The 19,913-nt window shown below is 36.6% G+C and overlaps 1 protein-coding gene across 4 annotated transcripts in view; it reads right to left on the reverse strand.

Moving 5' to 3' along the window:
* Window positions 1-19,913, reverse strand: part of LanB1 (laminin subunit beta-1) — a 150,321-nt gene that overhangs the window by 92,961 nt on the left and 37,447 nt on the right. For all 4 annotated transcript variants that reach the window (XM_069837171.1, XM_069837170.1, XM_069837169.1 and 1 more), the window contains exon 2: window positions 18,628-18,765. In XM_069837171.1, the coding sequence (XP_069693272.1) occupies window positions 18,628-18,718 (91 nt within the window). In that variant the 5' untranslated portion in view covers window positions 18,719-18,765. The remainder of the gene's footprint in view (window positions 1-18,627; window positions 18,766-19,913) is intronic.

A 19,913-nucleotide genomic window follows, 5' to 3' on the forward strand; every position in this document is an offset into this window, starting at 1 on the left:
TCCACCTGTAAGCATCGGATTCACGAATGTCGCCCAGGCCACGTGCCGGAATTGGACAATCATAGCAGAACCTACATATAGTGCGCAAGCTTAGGTGCAGGACTCGTCTCAATCCGGTCCTTCAAAAGCTAAGTCAAGTCAAAAACAACATAAATTAGTCAAATTACATAAGTACTAGCATTAACTCTCTACACTTAATGAGAAACCGTCATTGTTCCAAATACAGGGAATTACCATCGGCAAAACTGGCAGTTCCACAGCACATGTCTTTTCGAGGGAGGTTTATATAAACAGAGTCTTTTAATTTACGTCTGAAATATGTTTGTTTATAATGCAACTTACGCCATATGACGATGAATGTAGCAGAAAGTCAAGGATGGGAAGAATCGCTCATCTGAAATCCAGACGATCCAGTGGATATGAGAATGCTCGTTCAACCGACCACTTCAGGTGTGAATGTACAGACTCAAACAAAATTTGGGCTACCTGAATTTTCCAAGTTCCAGTTGAAAAATTCAGGTAGCCCAAATTTTGTTTCTGGGTCTGTACAAGTTGGAGTTTCTTTCTCCTCTCTGAAGTAATTCTGACAAAGGACGCATAGGTATATATTTGTTTTCGCTACCAACAGCATTTCTTCCTGTTGTCGAGAATTTACAGTAATTATATATATATATATATATATATATATATATATATATATATACACACTGAACTTTCTACGGGAAAATCAGTTCCTTTCTACGCGAGAACAGGTCTTTTATTTTTTCAGAATAATGTTCAATCTGGATGGCAAGTTCCCCATAGGATGCTACTATATACGGAAACCCACTGCAACGAAGAAATATGAAATCTATTACACACAGTAATATTTGATCAACTAACACGATGAAACTCTATTTTTGAAAAGTAGAGAGAAGAGTTAATTTGTAAAATTTCCCTTCTGTCTAAAAAATAGTTTCTGTCAACTACACATACACCAAAATAACAAGGCGGCTTTGATTTTGTGTTGAAACCACGGTAATGGAATCGAATTCCGACGAGTGCATGTACAGTCTTAGATAAACGTTTTGTCGCACAGATACTTTGTAAGTCCCAGAAAGGTGGCAGTGCGCATGATCAGACATACAACGAAACAAAAGTAATTGTATTACCTCAACTAGTCCTTCTCTTGTGAACCAGGTCACTCGTCCTCTGATCATGCGCACTGCCTTCTTTCTGGAACTTGTAAAGTATTTGTGCGACAAAGTTTTTTTTCTAAGACTGGTACATATGTATTGTCCGTTATCGAAGTAATTTTGTGTTATCCGTACATCATGACCATACTAAGATCAACTGTGGAAGTTGCGAACAAAACCGGTAATTTCCAAAATAGTATTCTTTTTAAAGCGGGGGGAAAAAAAATGCATCGAGCCTTCACTTTACCCCATAGTGAACGACAATTTTGTATGTCTTGCATGTTATGTCCGTTGTTCTAATGATGTCAATAATCATGATTTTAGTCACTTTCTGTGCATTTTATAGACAAAAATATTTTGGAAATATCCGGTTTCGTTTGGAAATATAAAGGAAATATCCACTTTTGTTCGAAAAAAGCCTATTTGGCATTAATAACAGTAAAACATACACATCTCCCTTGATATCCTTCACTTTTATTCTACTGTATCATGGAAAAATGAATACATTATAACACTTTTACAATATTTCAATTAGCAATATTATCATTTTTGCACATAGAAGTGGAAATTACCGATTTTTAATGGACTGGTAATTGGAACACATACAAAATGTTTGAAATGTCCGGTTTTGATACAAAAAAAAAACAACGAAACTATTGACATTAGTATGATATAGAACTATCCGGTTTTGACTGAAAATACTGATTTTGCCATACTGTTTCTCATGGAAATGACCGAGTTAGAATACAAAAGTAACATATTCAGAAAGATGCCTCTCTAAACATAACAAAACCGTAAAAAACTCATTTTTTGTTTTCTGTGGAAACAGCCGGTTTTGTTCGCAACCCCCACAACTTAAGGCTAAGACAGAAGACTCAAATTGGCCCTGGAAATTTAGGACAAAGATAATAAAAACTCTTAACTGGAAAAGATTACACAAATTAGCCTATATAGACGCATAACTTTATATATGAATAGGCCTATGTAAATGTAGATGTAGATGTAGATACATAGATTGATGTAAATATAAAGACAAAGATAATAGACATGGATGTGGATATGCGTGCACAAATAGGCAGACGAAACGAACACACTGAAAGAGAATTAAATTAATACCCCTGGTAATAAAATTGCATTTGTACTGAGTTTTGCTCTATTTATGCGACATTACGTCCCAGATCATGACAAACGTCTCAGGAATATGCTTTTGTGTTGCTTAAGGCGATGTTCCAAATGTTACTAAGCTCTACACACAATCTGGAGTTTTTCTCTCGAATGAGTCAGGTATTTTTCTTCCGTTTAATGGGAGAGTCACGCCCATTGAGTCTTTCCGGAGGAGGATGACAGATGTGTAATGATGCGAACTTTGCTATTTCTTAATTGGAGCGCGTAACTTATTACATCACTTCCCTTTGCCTCCCCGCCACACCCCGTGTTCCTCCTCGAGTCTATGAGGAGCTCTGACATCATGAGATGATACATGATTAAGCTAACAAAAGCCGAAGAACGGCTTAAGTGTGAGATGACAAGCCTGAAGCGGAATGTAGGATAATAGTACTAAATATGACACGCGGAAATGTAAGGAAAATTAAAGTGGATGCTCGGAAAAGAAAACATTCCAATTGCGGGGACGACGTTCTCTAACTTGTTTTGTATTCGATGGTGAAATTTTTTTATAACTTTTACCTCTTGAACGGTTTGTTTTAATAGTGCTGATGGTTGCTAGAAAAGTAACAATTATTTCGTCATAAACTACTAATGAAATTTAACACACACACACACACACATACGCACACGCACATGTGTATACGTATATTACACACTGATTATCGTAAGCAGCAAAATAGTAGAGAAATTATTACAGTACAGGTGAGCCATATTTTGAAAATATGTTCTAAATTAATTAAATGGTTTACTTGGTCTACCACTTTGGAGTAATGGTCAGCACGTCTGGCTATGAAACGAGAGGGCCCGGGTTCAAATCCTGGTTGGGACAAGTTACCTGGTTGGGTTTTTTCCGGGACTTCCCCTAAACCAATGGAAGCAGAATTGCTGGGTAACTTTAAACGTTGGACCTCGGACTCATTTCGCCATCATTAATTCACATATCATCATCATCATCATCATCATCATCATCATCATCATCATCCACACAATAGCCCGAGTTAAGTTCACGGTGCAGCGTGCTGTACTTGTACAAGAGCGCGGTCGTTCGGCTACCAAATCATTCACAAGAATAGTAGTGGTAAGAACAATAAGCCTCAGGCTGCAGTGTAAGCCTTCGGATCCCTCCTCCGTACAAGAGAAAAAAAATGGTTTACTTTAACGTACCCATTTACAATTTAAGTCAAATATTTTTCATGTTGCCAAAATGCCTATTACATGCAATATAAACAGAAACGAAAGGTTATCTTAATTGCATGTAAAGGAAATAATTTCATTTCCATAGTAAACTGTCCAAGAAAATTTCATTTGGGTGAATATTCTTATTATAACTATTTCTTACCAATGTTTATTATTGTTACACTAACATTAGTTATCCAACTTTCATTATTTACTTTCATGTTGTTTTATGGTCTAGATATTAATGTAATAAATATGTAAGCAATTGTATTCAATTAGAATTAGAGTCTGGCTGGGCGGAAGAGAAGGCCTACTGGCCTTAGCTCTGCCAGATTAAATAAATAAATTATTATTATTATTATTATTATTATTATTATTATTATTATTATTTGTGTGAACTAGCACCGAACCCATTGCCCTACCTCAAGCACAGAGTACCCAGGTTCGAGTCACTTGCATTTATGAATTTTTTTAAGGTAAGTTAGGAAATTTATATTCTAAAATTAAAGGCATGTATTTTAGGCACTTGTATAAGAAACTAAGAAGGAAAATAGTATTTTACAACAAAAACAACTGTGGCACAAATAAAATCATATATTCTGTAACGTAAATAAAATAATTTTAAATCGCTTAAAAACACTTTTAGTCGGAAATTCGTCTTTAATGCCATTCGAGGACTTCCTGCAATCCATGAGATATAAATCGTACCACAGGCCAAGATGAAATTAAATCCGACCTTCCTGTCAGGGCATCGCAAAAATTCTGAATCATCTGCCATAATTCATCGGAGGTCGTAGGGAGTGCATAGACCAGTTCTTTCAAGGAGTTGAGCAGAAAGCGTTTTAATACAGACATTTCAGGAGATAGCCCTCTCTTTGATATGACTTGATCAGTGTAATACTAAAAAACTGTTGTATATTCATGGTGTACCATACAACGAAGAACGGTATACATTAGAAACGATGAATCACAGGGAATGAAACATTATACAATAAAAAAAGTTTTCAGCATGGATTGAACCTCCTACATCCGACAGCAGATTTCTATCCCCTAGATCACAGATCATCCGAGTGACGAAAATTCAATTGACACTCGATGATCGATTATTTATCGATTAGGCCAGAAACCCGTCTTCATTTGAAACGACGAGAGAACCACGCGTTAGAACTTTGATTTTCACCCGAACAAGAGTCCGTCCATTTTTTTTTTTTTTTTTGAACGAATGCGCAAGTAACACACTTTCTGCAACAAAGAGTTTACACATATTTAATACACTTTTAGTAATTAATAATTTTGGTTTAAAGCGCTAGTGTTCCGTCACATGCTAAGGTAAAATTGTTGGAATTTCCCCTAAGTTGGATGGATGATAGTTACAGTTTCAAAGCTGAACTTCGAAAAGCTAGATTTATGTGGAAAGAACTAAACTGGCAAGATTGGTCATGACACAGATTATTTTTAATATCTGCACGGGTAGACGACAAGCACTGGCGAAGAGTTGGAGATGAGACAATGCCTCTTGATGGCCTATGTTATTTCTCCAGATTTATTTCTCTCGGACTCATTACATTATATCATCCAAACAATCGTATCTCAATGCTAATCTGCAGTTCTCTTTTAGTGAAATGCGATGGAGATAGAAGCAGTTGAGAAAAGCTGAAGAATAATAAATAATTTCTCATGCTGGAAGTTCAATTTAATATTTGAAGAACATATATATTTTTTTTCTCAAAATCCGAATTTGCACTTTCGTCTGTGTCACCAACACAAACATAACAAGACAATCGTCCTAGATCATATATGTAACAGCTAGGTCATCGCTATGTTAAAATCATTTGCACTTTGAAGAGAACAACCGCCAGGATCGCCACCTGTCCACCGTAAATGAATTCTGACGATGAATAATCTCTGCACTTCAAATCGCATTCCAAGTAAAATACTGTCGTATGTCGAAAATCACATATTACTTTCGTAATTCTTTTTTCCAACACTGTTTTACAGGTTGGATATATGAAATTCTAATAATAAAATAGTATATTATCAAAGGTTTTGGTACCTATTTATTAAAATATTTTTACAGCAGTATTTTACTAGGGAATAGAGTATCTTTACAAATCACAATTTTCGAGTTACGACACTATTTTACTGGGAGTACGAAATAGCGTCGTTCAAGAAAATTTTCTACTATTACTACAAGCTACTGTACTTGATCATCAGAATCTATCATGTATTCATCAATTTGAGTTGCAAATCGTTTGTCTACATCATTGTTCTCTGTAATTAGGTTAACAACTGCCACATCATTAATTAATCCACAAGCAGTAGTGTTACATCTCCGAATCGTTCTTACTGCGTTTGCATATTTTATTTATCTGCTACATTAAAGGACCAAAACAACAAACTATGTCGGTATACGTTAATTTATTTATCGCAGCTCGTAACGGTAGCATAAATCTTACCATGCCACTAATGACGCTTATGATGACCCTCTAAAATTATGTATTATATTTCAAATTTTACCTACATTTTCTGCCTTCCGTTTCAAAAATTCAGCTGTCATTTCCCCAATCTTGCCATGATTGGTCACCTATACCATATTTTTCAGACCCTACTGGCAGAATTCTCTCTCAATCACTTAATGTGGAGCAGTCCTCTGAATAGCTGTTATACTCCGAGGTAAGTAAGCGAGAACAACCATTTTCCCAACATACTCATGTACGTATGTTATATTTTAAATATATATATATATATAAATGGCGTTTTCATATGTTTTACGCTCACTTCTGTTTGTGTCGCATAAACTTCCAAGACACATATGTCTGGTTCTATCAAGGGTTCTGAGATTTTTTGCGTGAGAAGAGATTTAATGGGTTGAGCACCAATCACTGTAACAGAGACAATCTTTGAGGAACCACTCCCTTTATAATATGAGTATTCTGAATACGTTCCACATGCCTTTAAACTGTAACACATAAAACCAAGAGATCCCTTTTTCCAGCACTTGTCGCCATGGATCACGGCCATGCGTTTGATCACTAGCTCCATATCTACTATAAAACAACCCCCCCCCCAAAAAAAAGAAGGAAAAAAAAAAAAAGAAAAAGCCCCAACAATATTAATTTGCTGTTCATTCTCATTTACTTCCTGTTTACAAAAATACATGCGATACGTATTTGTATGTTAACGTAACAAGATCGCATAAATGTTATGAAGGAGAAATACTTTCACATCTTGAACTTACGTGGTAAATTGAGATACACGAGCCAAACAAAACAGAAGGGAACAGAATAAAACAGAATGGTAAACTGAAGCATAATAGACCGCAGAGAACAAAACAATGCAACAGGACAAGGTTACAGAGTATACAAACATTCAAACTTAATACATTATAACTCTCTGATTGAGGTTATGGCTGGTATGTAAATCAGGCAGTACATCTCACTTGACGATATGTGTCAGAGGAAGAACAATATTGTTTGTATACATTTGATATCTGATTAGTGGAATATGTAGCTAGTCAGCGATGTATGCAATGGAGGGGGAAAGGAACTGGCTGTCCTACCCCATTATCTCCTGGCCTAGTTGCCTTATGAGTGATGCCTTGTTGGTGTCACTTGTGGGGTCCATACCTTTCTTCGGACAGTTGAGTAAACAACAACATTAGAATAGAGGAATGCAACAGAATAGAGAACTACAGTTGGAAGAGTACGATACAGAGTAATAAAATAAAACACAGCAGGACAGAAAAATGAAACAATAGTGGTCAGCAGAAGTAGCGTCAACTTATATGAACCCGAGCCAACCGAATAATTTATTATTATTATTATTATTATTATTATTATTATTATTATTATTATTACTACCACTACTACTACTATTATTATTATTATATTATTATTATTATTATTATTATTATTATTATTATTATTATTATTATTATTATTATTATTATTATTATCATCATCTGTTATCGCGATACATGGTGGATTTCTTATTGGAATCAGTAGATAGCATTTTTTAATAAGTAAGGATGCAATGTTGGTGTGCACTTTATTCGTCTCTTCTATCACTAGTAAGGTTAGATAGCGATGGATTGAAGATAAACAAAAAAGTTAGGGATTATTAAAGGAAGTTAGCATCAATAGTGGACGAGGAATAGGCCTAGTAGATTGTAGGGACTGGTGCTAAATAAGGATAAGGTAGACAAGTATTTAATAGTAGTCAGTAATGGAATAGAGGGAAGATAAAAGAGGTGAAGATTTTAAGGTATCTCACAAAGGATGGAGAAAGAACATAGTATTGTATTAGAGATTATCTTCATATGTTGGATGACATGAGGTGATAAATAGAATAAGAGAAATAAATGAGGATATGTTGAATAGTGAGTGAGATAAATGTAAGCAAGTGTAGTGGTGTCCCACGCCGTGGCGTCGTGGTCTAAGGCATCCTGTCTAGGACTCGCGTTACGGAATGCGCGCTGGTTCGAATCCCCATGGGGGAAAAAATTTTCTCATGAAATCTTTGCTGTTTGGTTACATATTTATGTTTACAACGACATTTTTCACAACCTTACGTCCCGAAACTGATGTGATAGGCCTACTTCTTAGTAGACATATTTATTTTGTTACTCTTCCCGAATTCAAAAGGTATTTTATGCTCGACCATGCCGAAATGTAGTAATTATACACCTGGTAGCAGTCCCTTAATGCATGTCATTAAAGTACACCTATTCATTAAAGTTCAGCTTTTCGATTATTCTCGGATATGCAATCGAAAGACAACTAGCAAAACGTCACGCAGGCTGGAAATCCAATACTGTCGCAGAAGGTTATGTTCTGTTACTATAATTAGCGTTAATTATAAATAATATTCAAATAAATTCAATTTGTCATCTCGTTTTTCAATGTCGAATTCAATTTCAAGGTTATATCAAGTTCAACGTTTATCTTACTCTCTAGATCAAGGTCGTCGACATTCGTTGCCCGGAAAAAATCAATACTTTCGCGTTTGCGCACATCTCACAATTTACGAGATTGCACAAGGTCAGTTCGCTTCCCAGTCACATAAGAACAACATGAATACTTATGAATAATTTCAAGTTAGAAATATGGTCGAGCATAAAAAGTCGTATGAAACTTTCCTATAATGGTAATTAAGACGCTCGTATGAAAATTATGAAACTCGCTTGCGCTCGTTTCATAAACAACCTCGCGTCTTAATTACTATCATTATAGGCTCGTCGGATAATGTACTATTTTATTATACTATGTTTTATAAGTGCACAAATTGATTCGTAAAAATATCCGGGGACTGATTCATATCCTCTTTTCATTTTCTATAGCCCTATTTCGTCCACATCCCCATTTCAATCATCACTACAAAAACACTTCCTAAATATCGTCTCCTGTCACAACCGGGATTTGAACTCGAACTTTGTCTCCGATCTTGGAGCAGACTTGAAATTAGACTAGCATGTCATCTTGGTATTTAGTTCCTAGTTCCCCTCCGAGTTCATCTCCTCTTGACTACCCCTCGGTATTTTACTCCTCCTGGCTTCCCCTCACGTTTAGACTCCGCTGTTCTTAGCTCCTGGTTCCCCTTGTTGCTTGGCGCCTCCTGACTCTCCTTGGCGTTTAGCCCTTCCTGGTTTAGTCCTGATTTGAATCTTCATAATTCTCCTCAGTGTTGAAATGTTCCTGTTCTCCACACTATTTAATTCTTTCCTATTTTCTCCAGTGTTTTGTTCCTATTGGTTTCCCTAATTCCATCTGTTCCGCCCAACGAGCTAGAAATAAGAATACTGTTCTTACTTCTAACTCGTTGGTTCCGTGTCTTTCAGGTTATAATTTCGTCCAAATCCTCTCCAGTTTGAAGAGTAACAACATTTTTGGATAAGTGGAGGAAGTCAAGCTGACTTGAATATATCAGCCGAACTAAACCCTCGCAAGGACATGTTCCTTTTTCCTTTTTAACAAACTTCATTTTTCACACTAATAGTTGTACTTTATGTGAAACATCCACGCCGTGAGCATACCAGCTGGAAGTGACATAACTCTGAAAATTGAAGGGAGCAATATAATACATTAAAAAGAAATAAGAAAGACACACGTTTTGTAATTAAGTGCATGGTTGATTAGAAAATTAATCTGAAAGTCTGTGTACTTTGGTAACAGAGCATCGGAGGCTCACCTATGATTACACATACGCACTCGGTCTGAAAAGCAGCGTTCCGTCCAATATATAGCAGCAGGTTTTCCAAACTTCCTAACGACACGAAATAACGATACGTAGGGGTGTGAGTTTATGGTGATTATTTTACCCTGATTTCAGTGATTAAAAAGGTTTAATTTAATGAATATTTAGTAATAAAACAAGCAATTTCGCGCATATTTCGCAGTCTAAAGGAACTTAAAAATAATAAAAAACATTTAAAGAAATATTTTTGAAACTAACAGAAAATTGTTCGTATCATTAATTAAATTCATAATTTAATTTCATTCGACTGCGGGGCGAAAGTGAAATAACCGTTGTCTGTTTGCGCTGTTCCCTGGAAGTAGTACCTGAAACTATGCGTACATCACTGCCAGATGTTACACGCATGTAATGCTGAATGATGAAATATGTTGAAATGTTCACATATATTTTGTAATGAAAAATGTTCACTTGTAAGAAAGGGTTATTTTTCGCGCGAATTCTCCATAAATTCAGTTTTTTTTAATGTTGTGATTATGAAGTAATTTCGTAGATTTCTATCAATTTCGCAAAAATTTACGGATATGTTTTATTTAATTTTGGACTTTCATTAAGGGATTTGCATTAAGTTTTTAACACATTTCACGTATATCATTAATCAGATCCCTAACTATATAAGTTATTTTTATTTAATTTGCAAGAAACTCAATTTTATTTAAAAATTACAAAGGGATAAATAATTCCTCATCAGTTTCTCTAACGATAAGAGTAAAAACCAGAATTGTACGAATAGTATTTATTGTACATCTTGCTTTGCTCTTGCAACTCTACCGTAAGATTTTGTGGGACGTGATTAGACATTAAGGGTGCTATGCATAGACATTTCGTTAGTCCGCGCTACGAGCGTGCTAAAATAGCCCCGGCTATCGACTGATTACTTGTACAGGATTCATATCATATCATATCATATCATATCATATCATATCATATCATATCATATCATATCATATCATAACGCTAACATTGGTTTATGAATGCGAAAAACGTTAGTTCGCTGATCATCCACCGGAAGCCCGCGCTATGAATTTATATGAATATGGCCCGTACTCTTTAAGTAGGGACACCTCATATAGCTAGAGTGGAATTACATGATTAGAAAAGGCTCAAGCATAATTCCATTGCAGAATTGAATGTACTCCATAAAAGAAAAAAATTAAGTAAAAATTCCCGGCTTTCTTTATTCAGTGTTTTTTTTTTTTTTTTTTTTTTTTTTCAGGGATGTAACTGCACAGATTTGGTCATATGATCTTACTAAACCATAATACATTCAAAGCGACCGTTACAATTTGTTTGCATGTCAATTAGATCTACTTGACCGCGACCATTCATCTCATTAGAGCAGTTGGCCTTACAACTTACTCTTCCTTCTGTGACTTGAGATGCTTCTGACAAATTATGCGAAGTTTCAAATATACTTTAATAACATTCTCTTACATTTGTGTTAACTTCGTTTGTCACCCCGTGCTATCAACCTTCTGGTGCAGATCCGTGAGTGCTATACATCCGACATTTCGTTCATCGCAAATATCTTGTAAATTATTAGACTGAACTGGTAAAAAATAAGCGACGAGTTTCTCATTTACTCCAAACTTAAAAATATCAATTCTTCAAGCGACGATAGTAAAATATTTTAGAAGTTGATGTCTGCACTTTTCTCTACGGTATTACTCATTAGCAATGTAGCCTACGAGAAACAACGTGACTGCTCTCAAGAATTAACTCATCAAAACTTAAATTTCGTAGAATCTCTCTTTAAAAGCAGGAAGTGCTTCACTGTCAGTAGTCACAGCTAACCACTCATTTACGGCCGGAACCCTGATGGAAGAAGGAACCAGCTACACTCAAGAGGGACGTGAGTACGTCACAGCTAGCTGTTGTTGTTTAGTCAACTGTCCGAAGACGGGTTTGGACTCCACAAGTGACACCAACAAGGCATCACTCACGAGGCAACTAGGTCAGGAAATAATGGAGTAAGGTGGCCAGTTCCTTTCTTCCTCCATTACATATATCACTGACAAGGAGAACAGAGAGAATGCAAAGGGAAAAGGGAAATAAGGGGAAAAAGTAAATACAAGGGGAAAATAGGGAATGCTAGGAGAAAATAGAAAATAAAAGAAAAAAATGGAAGGAGTTGAATTTTTATGCGACAGTTAAATCCCAAGTTACATCCCCATACCTAGTGAGGAGGAAAACGTACTTCTATGTGAAAGCTCAACCAAGTAGACTACTCAACTCAAACAGGATACGAACCTGCGTCCACGCGCAGCATTAGAACAATATTACCGCTCGCTACATCCAAACTACGCCGATGGCCTTGCCACAAAATCATTCATGAATCATGATATAAATGGTAGCCCTGGCCTTAAATATATTTCCAGAATTAATTAATAAAAATATATTTGATATTTGTATAGAAAGCTCGAAAGTAACAATTCCTTCTCATAGGACTACCCAAGTTGTTTGTCCTCCGAAGTCGGAAATATTGTCCCGTAACTTACAACTTTTTGAGCGAGTTAATAACGTCTTCAACTTTACAAACGGAACAAGAAGATGAATTCTATTTTTCTCTACAGCTGTCAACATCAGTTGACCTAATGTCTATATAGGGAACAGCATCTGTTCTCTCCCCTTCCTCCCTACTTCGCAAATACGACTGCTCATCATTCAAGAAAATTGTGCAACATGTCCTCAGTCCCGGATCTCAGAAAAAACCATCATTTCACAACGAAGACATACGTATGGCTTAGAACTAAAATTACGGAGATATTGGCTCGCAAACCAATGCAAAACAAAAATAAAAATGCAACTAGCATTAATTAAATCTGCTGGCAGTACTAAACGCTTGTATGTTTCTTAATGAAAAAAGTTAATGTATAATAAGAATTTGACTCACATAATTACAAGTATTTGGACAGGGAACAATATAAATCGTAGATTTAATTACCATTTTAATGGCAGATCAGTAACAGTATTCTAACTGAAAGATATTATTTCACAACAAGATAAAATCAAATTCCCAAAATATCTTAATGCAAGAAGAAATGATGCTGTGGAAATGACATAATTTCTAGTATTATTCATTTGTACTTTTTATCAAAGCATGTGCACTACAATCTGAGTCCGATGAACAGCATAAATATTTTCAAGATGAACGCATTGTAAGATAGGCACAAAATTTGTCTGACATTTAGATTCACTCTGCGTGCTAAAGTTTACAGCCGAAAAATGTTAACTTTTACTTCATTCCTCAAGGAAACAACTTCAAACTTTTTTTTTTTTTTTTCAGTGAAGAGTTTGTATTGATTGCTTTATGTTCTAAAACATTTGATCGAACAAATTTTAGTTTTCACCTATGGATGGATGGATGGATGGATGGATCGATCGATGGATGGTTGGTTGTTGGTTGATTGGATTGATTGATTTATTTAATTCCATCGGGTCGCAAGCGGCCCCTAGTGATCCTTGAATTTTCCAGTGGTCGGCATTACTTGACTCGCAAGTCAACCCCTCAATACACAAGCAGAGTGGAGGGTAAGGCATGATCTCCCTCCCCTTAGCTGTCACTTGTTCATTCAAAGTTAAGTAGTTCGGGTATCCTCCTCGTACCTTCCCACACCTACACCGAAACAGCTGTAAGCCACACGTGCTTATACAGGGACATCATTTTATTTTTACTTCAATTTTTATTGTACCTGAGTTTTTGAATGTACTTCACTCCCACCCCCTCTACTAATGAAGCTCAACCGTCCTCCACACAGATCCAAGACCGCATATACAGTCATAGTAAACAGTACGTTCCAAAAATATGTTCGCGTTTTCCAGTGACGAAAGAGCTTTCAATATTGAATTATTTTCGCACAGGTACTGTCGACCATTTGCCTACGTCCTATCTCGGTTTCCCCCACCAGCTTTTATTCGTCAGCAAGTGGCTGGGCTGTCTTAGCTCTTTTCTGAGAACATTAATTTCTGTTAGAAATTGGACGTCTACGTAATATTATACAACTGTTTAAAATAACTTAAATAAAAGGGCCTCGTTAAGTAATTAAATATCACGTGATTTCCCCTCTTTCTACGACCCTACGACATAACCACTTGGACGGACAATAGATAGTATGCCTGAGTAATTTTATCTTTTCGGATCGGACAGAAGTGAAGATTGAATTTACACTACGTAAGGTACTCTTTTATAGAGTAGGTACAGAATTATTTCAACATGAGTTACTAGTACGAAGGACGAAACTGGTAATTGGGATTAGGTACAATAGTCTATAGTGCGATAATATGCACATTAGAACTGAAGCCTGTATCGAAATGAACGGCCACCATTTTAAAAAATGTGTTTAAATATCCATATTATGATTATTTTTCAATTTAACTTCATTCTCTATATTGTATGCTAATGTGCTGTAGACAGTATAATATACACTGCATAATGAATACGTCCACATGGACAGCTCAGTTTGTGAGTAAAAACACTCATTGTTAATACTGTACTGTATTTTGATTAAACAAAAACCTAATGAAAATTATCAAACTCAAAATCGCGATATTTCCTAGTTTACGTAAATGGATGAACTATTTTTCTTTCCTCCTATGCCTAGTAAAGTGATTTGTTTGTACATTACCCTAGTATCATCGAACTCCAGTCGTGGAAGGGGAGTAGCAAACGGTGTTGATCCAAAGGTATAGCCAGGTGATTATTAAAAATGTTATAAAAATAAAATGATGTCCCTGTATAATTAACACTAGTAAGTTTGCCATTTAATGAATCATTTTTATTTAAGCGTTAAAAGTAGTGTACGCAAGATTCAATAATGGCTTCGGAGGCATACCGCAGGGAAATATGTAGCGCGGGTTGCCTTAGGGCATGTACAACATTCCATTCCGGGTAGTACGAGCCCACCTAAGCGGCCTACTTGCGAGGTCAATCTCCAGTCCGTATCCATCCCCTTAATGGGGACTAATAGACGGTGACTGCTTTGAGATCTAGTGAATGTAGCGAAACCTCACGAAACAGTAAGTCTACTATAGTCCGGATCATCTTACTTAATGCCCTAAGGGTGAAACCTAACAATTCTTCCCCTATTACTAGTGATTTTCTAGCTCTCAGATTGAATTTTCTTTTACCAACTTCGTTTCGAATTTCGGGTATCGACAAATACTACAACTGGCAGTTATTTTCTAATTGTTATGTTGGCAGCAACAATTTCGGTTTGCAGTAAAGGAAACTGATGAAAATGCAAGGAAGTAAATATATTTTTAGGTTAGATCTCATGAATCGTAATCTGTTTAGTCAAAGCATTAAATTTCTCGTTGCCAGACAAAATAGATTTTAATATTAGATCCTAATCACCAATATAATATGCGAGAAGTCTAGGAGGAAAATATACCATAGGTCTATCATAAATTACTGAACCATTTAGGAAACACCTCGCAACATAAAGATGAGATGTGGTAAATAAGCAAGACATTGTTATTGTTAATAGTGTATTATTATTATTATTATTATTATTATTATTATTATTATTATTATTATTATTATTATTATTACGTATAGTATATGGCATTGTGATTTTACCCTCTTTGGTAATATCTGGTATTAGTTGGCAATAGTGAAGAGACGGCCAAATTAGATTTTTAGGAACTACATTTACGTGATCCTCACTATATAAAGGGTTGAGTGATAATGAGGGAGCGAAACTTGTTGCCCGATGGGAGAGAGGCAAATGGTTTCAGGTTAACTGTATTCTAGAGTCCCTCTATTGTGTACAAAGAAGGTGGCGTGGGTCGTGCTCCGTTGAACTACTGTGCCTCAGTTGTTCGCTATTTACTTGCTTTGTGTTGCACTCGAGTAACTTTTTAATTGGTTATTTTACTACGCTTTATCAACTACGACGAGTAACTTAAATCATGGGCTGGAGACCATATAATTCTAATTTCGAAAAAAAATCGCAATAAATATACATTTCGCATTTTATCACTAATTAGATTAAGATAATCACAATAATTTCGTATAAATTGAAAAGAGATTTTTACGTAAAAAATAACCCCATATTACGCATTAGGCTTCAAAATAATGGTAGTCTAATATAAGGTTTCATACATCAATTTATTCAACACATGCACAAGGAACCCAGACACATTCGAACACAGCAGATGTAAATTTAGGGTAATTCAACATGAGTGCTCGTAATACCTCAATCACGTCAACTTTAACATTGAAAGTGTTGCATGATTGTTTCAAAACTATTCCATTCAAAGTAAGAAATGCTACACTGTAATCAGTACTTATTACATCCTTGAAGTAACTCTTTGTTTTAATCCTTTCTGTGAGTGCATTAACATTATTAACATTTATGTGTACAATATTTGCTGGTTGAGTAAGTCATTTAAATTTACAAACAATGAATATGAATCATGTAACACGTATTTTTCAATTTTCTGAATCGCTAGTTTACCGACATGCTTAAATAATTTTTATAGTTCAGTCTTTAAGTCCAAACTGAAATGGTTAATTAATTTGCCTACCGATCCCCTACATCAGTGGTCGTCACTCACTGAAAGGGTAAGCGGAGCCGTCCCGTGTGCTCCGTCGTGCAGCAGGAATAGGTAGAGAGCATACCCGCTATCAGCTACGAATGCACAATAGTGCAGTGTGTTCTCCGCGGGTAAGAGACGCTAGCCCCAGGCTGCTCTGTGCTGATGACCGCTGCTTTACATTATATTCATTCCAGGCTTCATGTCATTATGCGGAAGTCTGTGGACTCTGCCTATTCCTCTCCACCGCTGAACATGACTACTCACGCGCATGTAAACAAACTCGTGTATATATATATATATCGTCAAGGAACACTAACCTGTTTCATCGGGCGACAAGTTTCGCTCCCTGGTGATGATAATATCAATGCTTTCCAGGGAGTTACTACGATCCACCACTGCGATTGTAGATTAACCACCATTTAGGCACATTATAAACCCACATCAGTTGACTCGGCAACGGTTCGATGAATATCTATGTTCCGTCCCAGGAATGTGTAGAATGACTTGGCGCATATGGGGACGGAGTCTGTACCGGAGTGTATTGCGGGCAGCATCAACTCGAGGCCGCTAAGGGGTAAGATGCTCGTTGTAGAGAGTTCAGATAGAAATGATCAGCTTCCTGCAAGCGAATGATAGCTTCGTTCAACCAATGCCTTCCCCCAAAGCGGTCATTGGTCCTAGCCCTCCCACATACCACTTGCGCAGAGGTCTTTTTCTACTCTACAGATTCCTGGGATAGACCATAGTTTTCCAAGCAGGCAACCCCTCTCGTCCTTAGACCAGGCTCCTCCGCGCGTTGTCATCGACGATCGGTGAATGCTATGCAATGATAATGGAATGGATATCGGAGTGAATGTTGCTGGCGAAACGGGAGAACCGCGAGATAAACCCCAACTGCGACGTTGTCCGCCACAAAGGTCACGAATTTTTCAATGTTATATGTTTTATTTAACGACGCTCGCAACTGCATAGGTTATATCAGCGTCGCCGGATGTGCCGGAATTTTGTCCCGCAGGAGTTCTTTTACATGCCAGTAAATCTACTGACAGACTGTCGCATTTAAGCACACTTCGAATTTTTCAATGAATAATTTCAGGAATCATCGGGACTCAAATCCGGACAGCCTGCGTGACAAGCCAATGGTCTAGATCACTCAGCAACCACAGAAACATGCAATGTGATAAAGGAGAATACAAAGCCAAAAGAGTGAATTTGATAAGCTACTCTCTCTTCAGATTAAGTCCACAAAAAAGAGAAAAATTGTGCATGCAATAAATACAAGCACTATTTCATTACACAAACGCAAAGAATGCAATTTTAAGTAACACCCCTCACTGTTAGAATGATCCTTGATACCACTATGAAATGTGACATAATATAGAATATCTTCCGCGATGTTTTGTTTCTACAAACTTCAATTTTATTAAAGCAGTTACTTGGTTCGGACGTCATTAGGGTACACAAAATATTCTTCGTTCACTGATATACAAATGGGAAGGGGTAGTGGCAGTCCAGATTGCAGCCACTGAAACATATCGGCACATGACAGAAGAAAACTATAGTGCATTTCACTGGCTAGAGAGGGTTGCCTCGCCGAATTATTAAATCAGTGGCAGGTCATTTTTGCAGGAGGGTGAAAGGACTACCGAAGAAGTTTCAGATAAAACTTAACACTTCTGGTTGAAAACTCCTGTGTGTATCATTTTATTTGATATGAATATTTAATTTGTTATATTAACGACTGAAACAACATCATCACATAGTCCTCCTCAATGCATCGCTATAGAAATTATATATAAATCCCGTGGCCGATTTTTAGTTGGATTTTTCAATTCGCCTGTTTGTTTTTCCTTAAGAATTCTACTCAAGAAATTTACTAATTCCAGTAACTTTAATAGTTCTTACACTTTGATGATGGATATCGCAGGTTTACTGCACCTTGCATCGTCACATTCTTTCTGAAAATACTCGTGAACCCGGCATATAAACTCTTTACTTTCGGAACGATTATGATTCCCTCTTCCACCAATTAATTAAAACACTATAATTTTATTAAGTTTCCCAGCTCGTATGCGGAAAATACTAACTAGCCTTTCTTTCAAACAACGTGCTGCAACCGCGCTTGCTTTCTTTTTCTGTTGTGTGCCGATACGCTTCACTGGCTCCAACTTGGGCAGATACTACCTCTTCTCACTGGCTATAGCATTAGTGAACGCAGAGTAATGAAATTTCGTTTCTTCTCTACACTAGCACAACAGCACAATATCCTATTAAGTATACAGAGTTACAGTATCAGGTGAATTAAAACAAAATAACTTACCCGCCCACGTTAAGAAGAGGAGGAGGGCAAATAGAAGGACTCTGGGCTCCGGCACCATGGTGTGAGGTCTGCGGCCCCTCACAGCTTCCATGTCACTCCGTCGGCGTCAACGATGCAACTGCATTCGACCCATAAGACCTACCGGCAACCAAAAAGAATTGCATGCCTTTGAATTACCAATACGCTGGTAATCCGACCTGGAAGTGTGCAACTGAGCACAGATTGATAATTATTAGTGGTCATATACAACATAATTTCGCTGCGGTGGTGCACTTAATATAGGCTACCCAAAACAAAATTACATATTCTAGAAATATGAGACAAGTTCCCGATCAAATTAACAATACACGGTATCTTTTCCACGAAACGTATCAGACTTCACATTATCAAGATATGTTCAACAATACAATGAATGACCCGGAGACATTCAAGCACTCATCGGCCACAAAATGTACGCATTTCAGTAATTACTTTGTGGTGCACAGTTCCTTATGTCTTCTAAGCGCTGTCCATATGTGGATGTGCTGACGTAATTTCATTTCCTTTTCCAGAACTGCACGGCACTCTCAAAGACTGTTATGTAATATTTCAACTCGAGTGAAAGAATTTTCAATATCAAAACATTTCAGCCTGATGGAGTTACGATTTTTTAGATAAAAAAATTGTTGTAGAGTATCATATTTATGATATGATATGATATGATATGATATGATATATTTGATATCAACATTTACAACCATGTAATATGGACCTCACAATTTTTGTATCCGGTGCCACAATTACATTCGTTACAGGTATACCTTATGAAGACGCTCTTATACTTGACTTTCGACCCCATTTATATTGATCAGTATTCTCCCTTTAAATCCTAACAACTTAATTTAGATCATTCAAAATTTACACTTTTACGACTCCGTTCTTGATTTTCAGTACACTTATATCGTATGCACACTGTTTCAATAATACTTGTTACTAAAACGTACTATACCATTGTCCAATATATTCGTTATTATGTCTGTTTCTTGTGTACATTTCATTTTCAGATCCCACTAGTTTTCTACATATTATCCTTCGCTATCCTAGCTAGCCTCCCCCGCCATACTCCTCACCTATTTTCCTTATCTCTATCGCTTTACTTAATTCCTATTACACTTCTCTAGTTCATTCACAATTGACACTTTATCACTCTGTTCTTGATTTTCAGTTCACTTCGACTATATCAAGGACACCCTGTTTCTAATAATACTTGTTCTAAAACATATTACACCATTGTTAATATGCTTGAT

This window comes from Periplaneta americana, chromosome 10, assembly GCF_040183065.1.
Source record: "Periplaneta americana isolate PAMFEO1 chromosome 10, P.americana_PAMFEO1_priV1, whole genome shotgun sequence".
NCBI lineage: Eukaryota > Metazoa > Arthropoda > Insecta > Blattodea > Blattidae > Periplaneta > Periplaneta americana.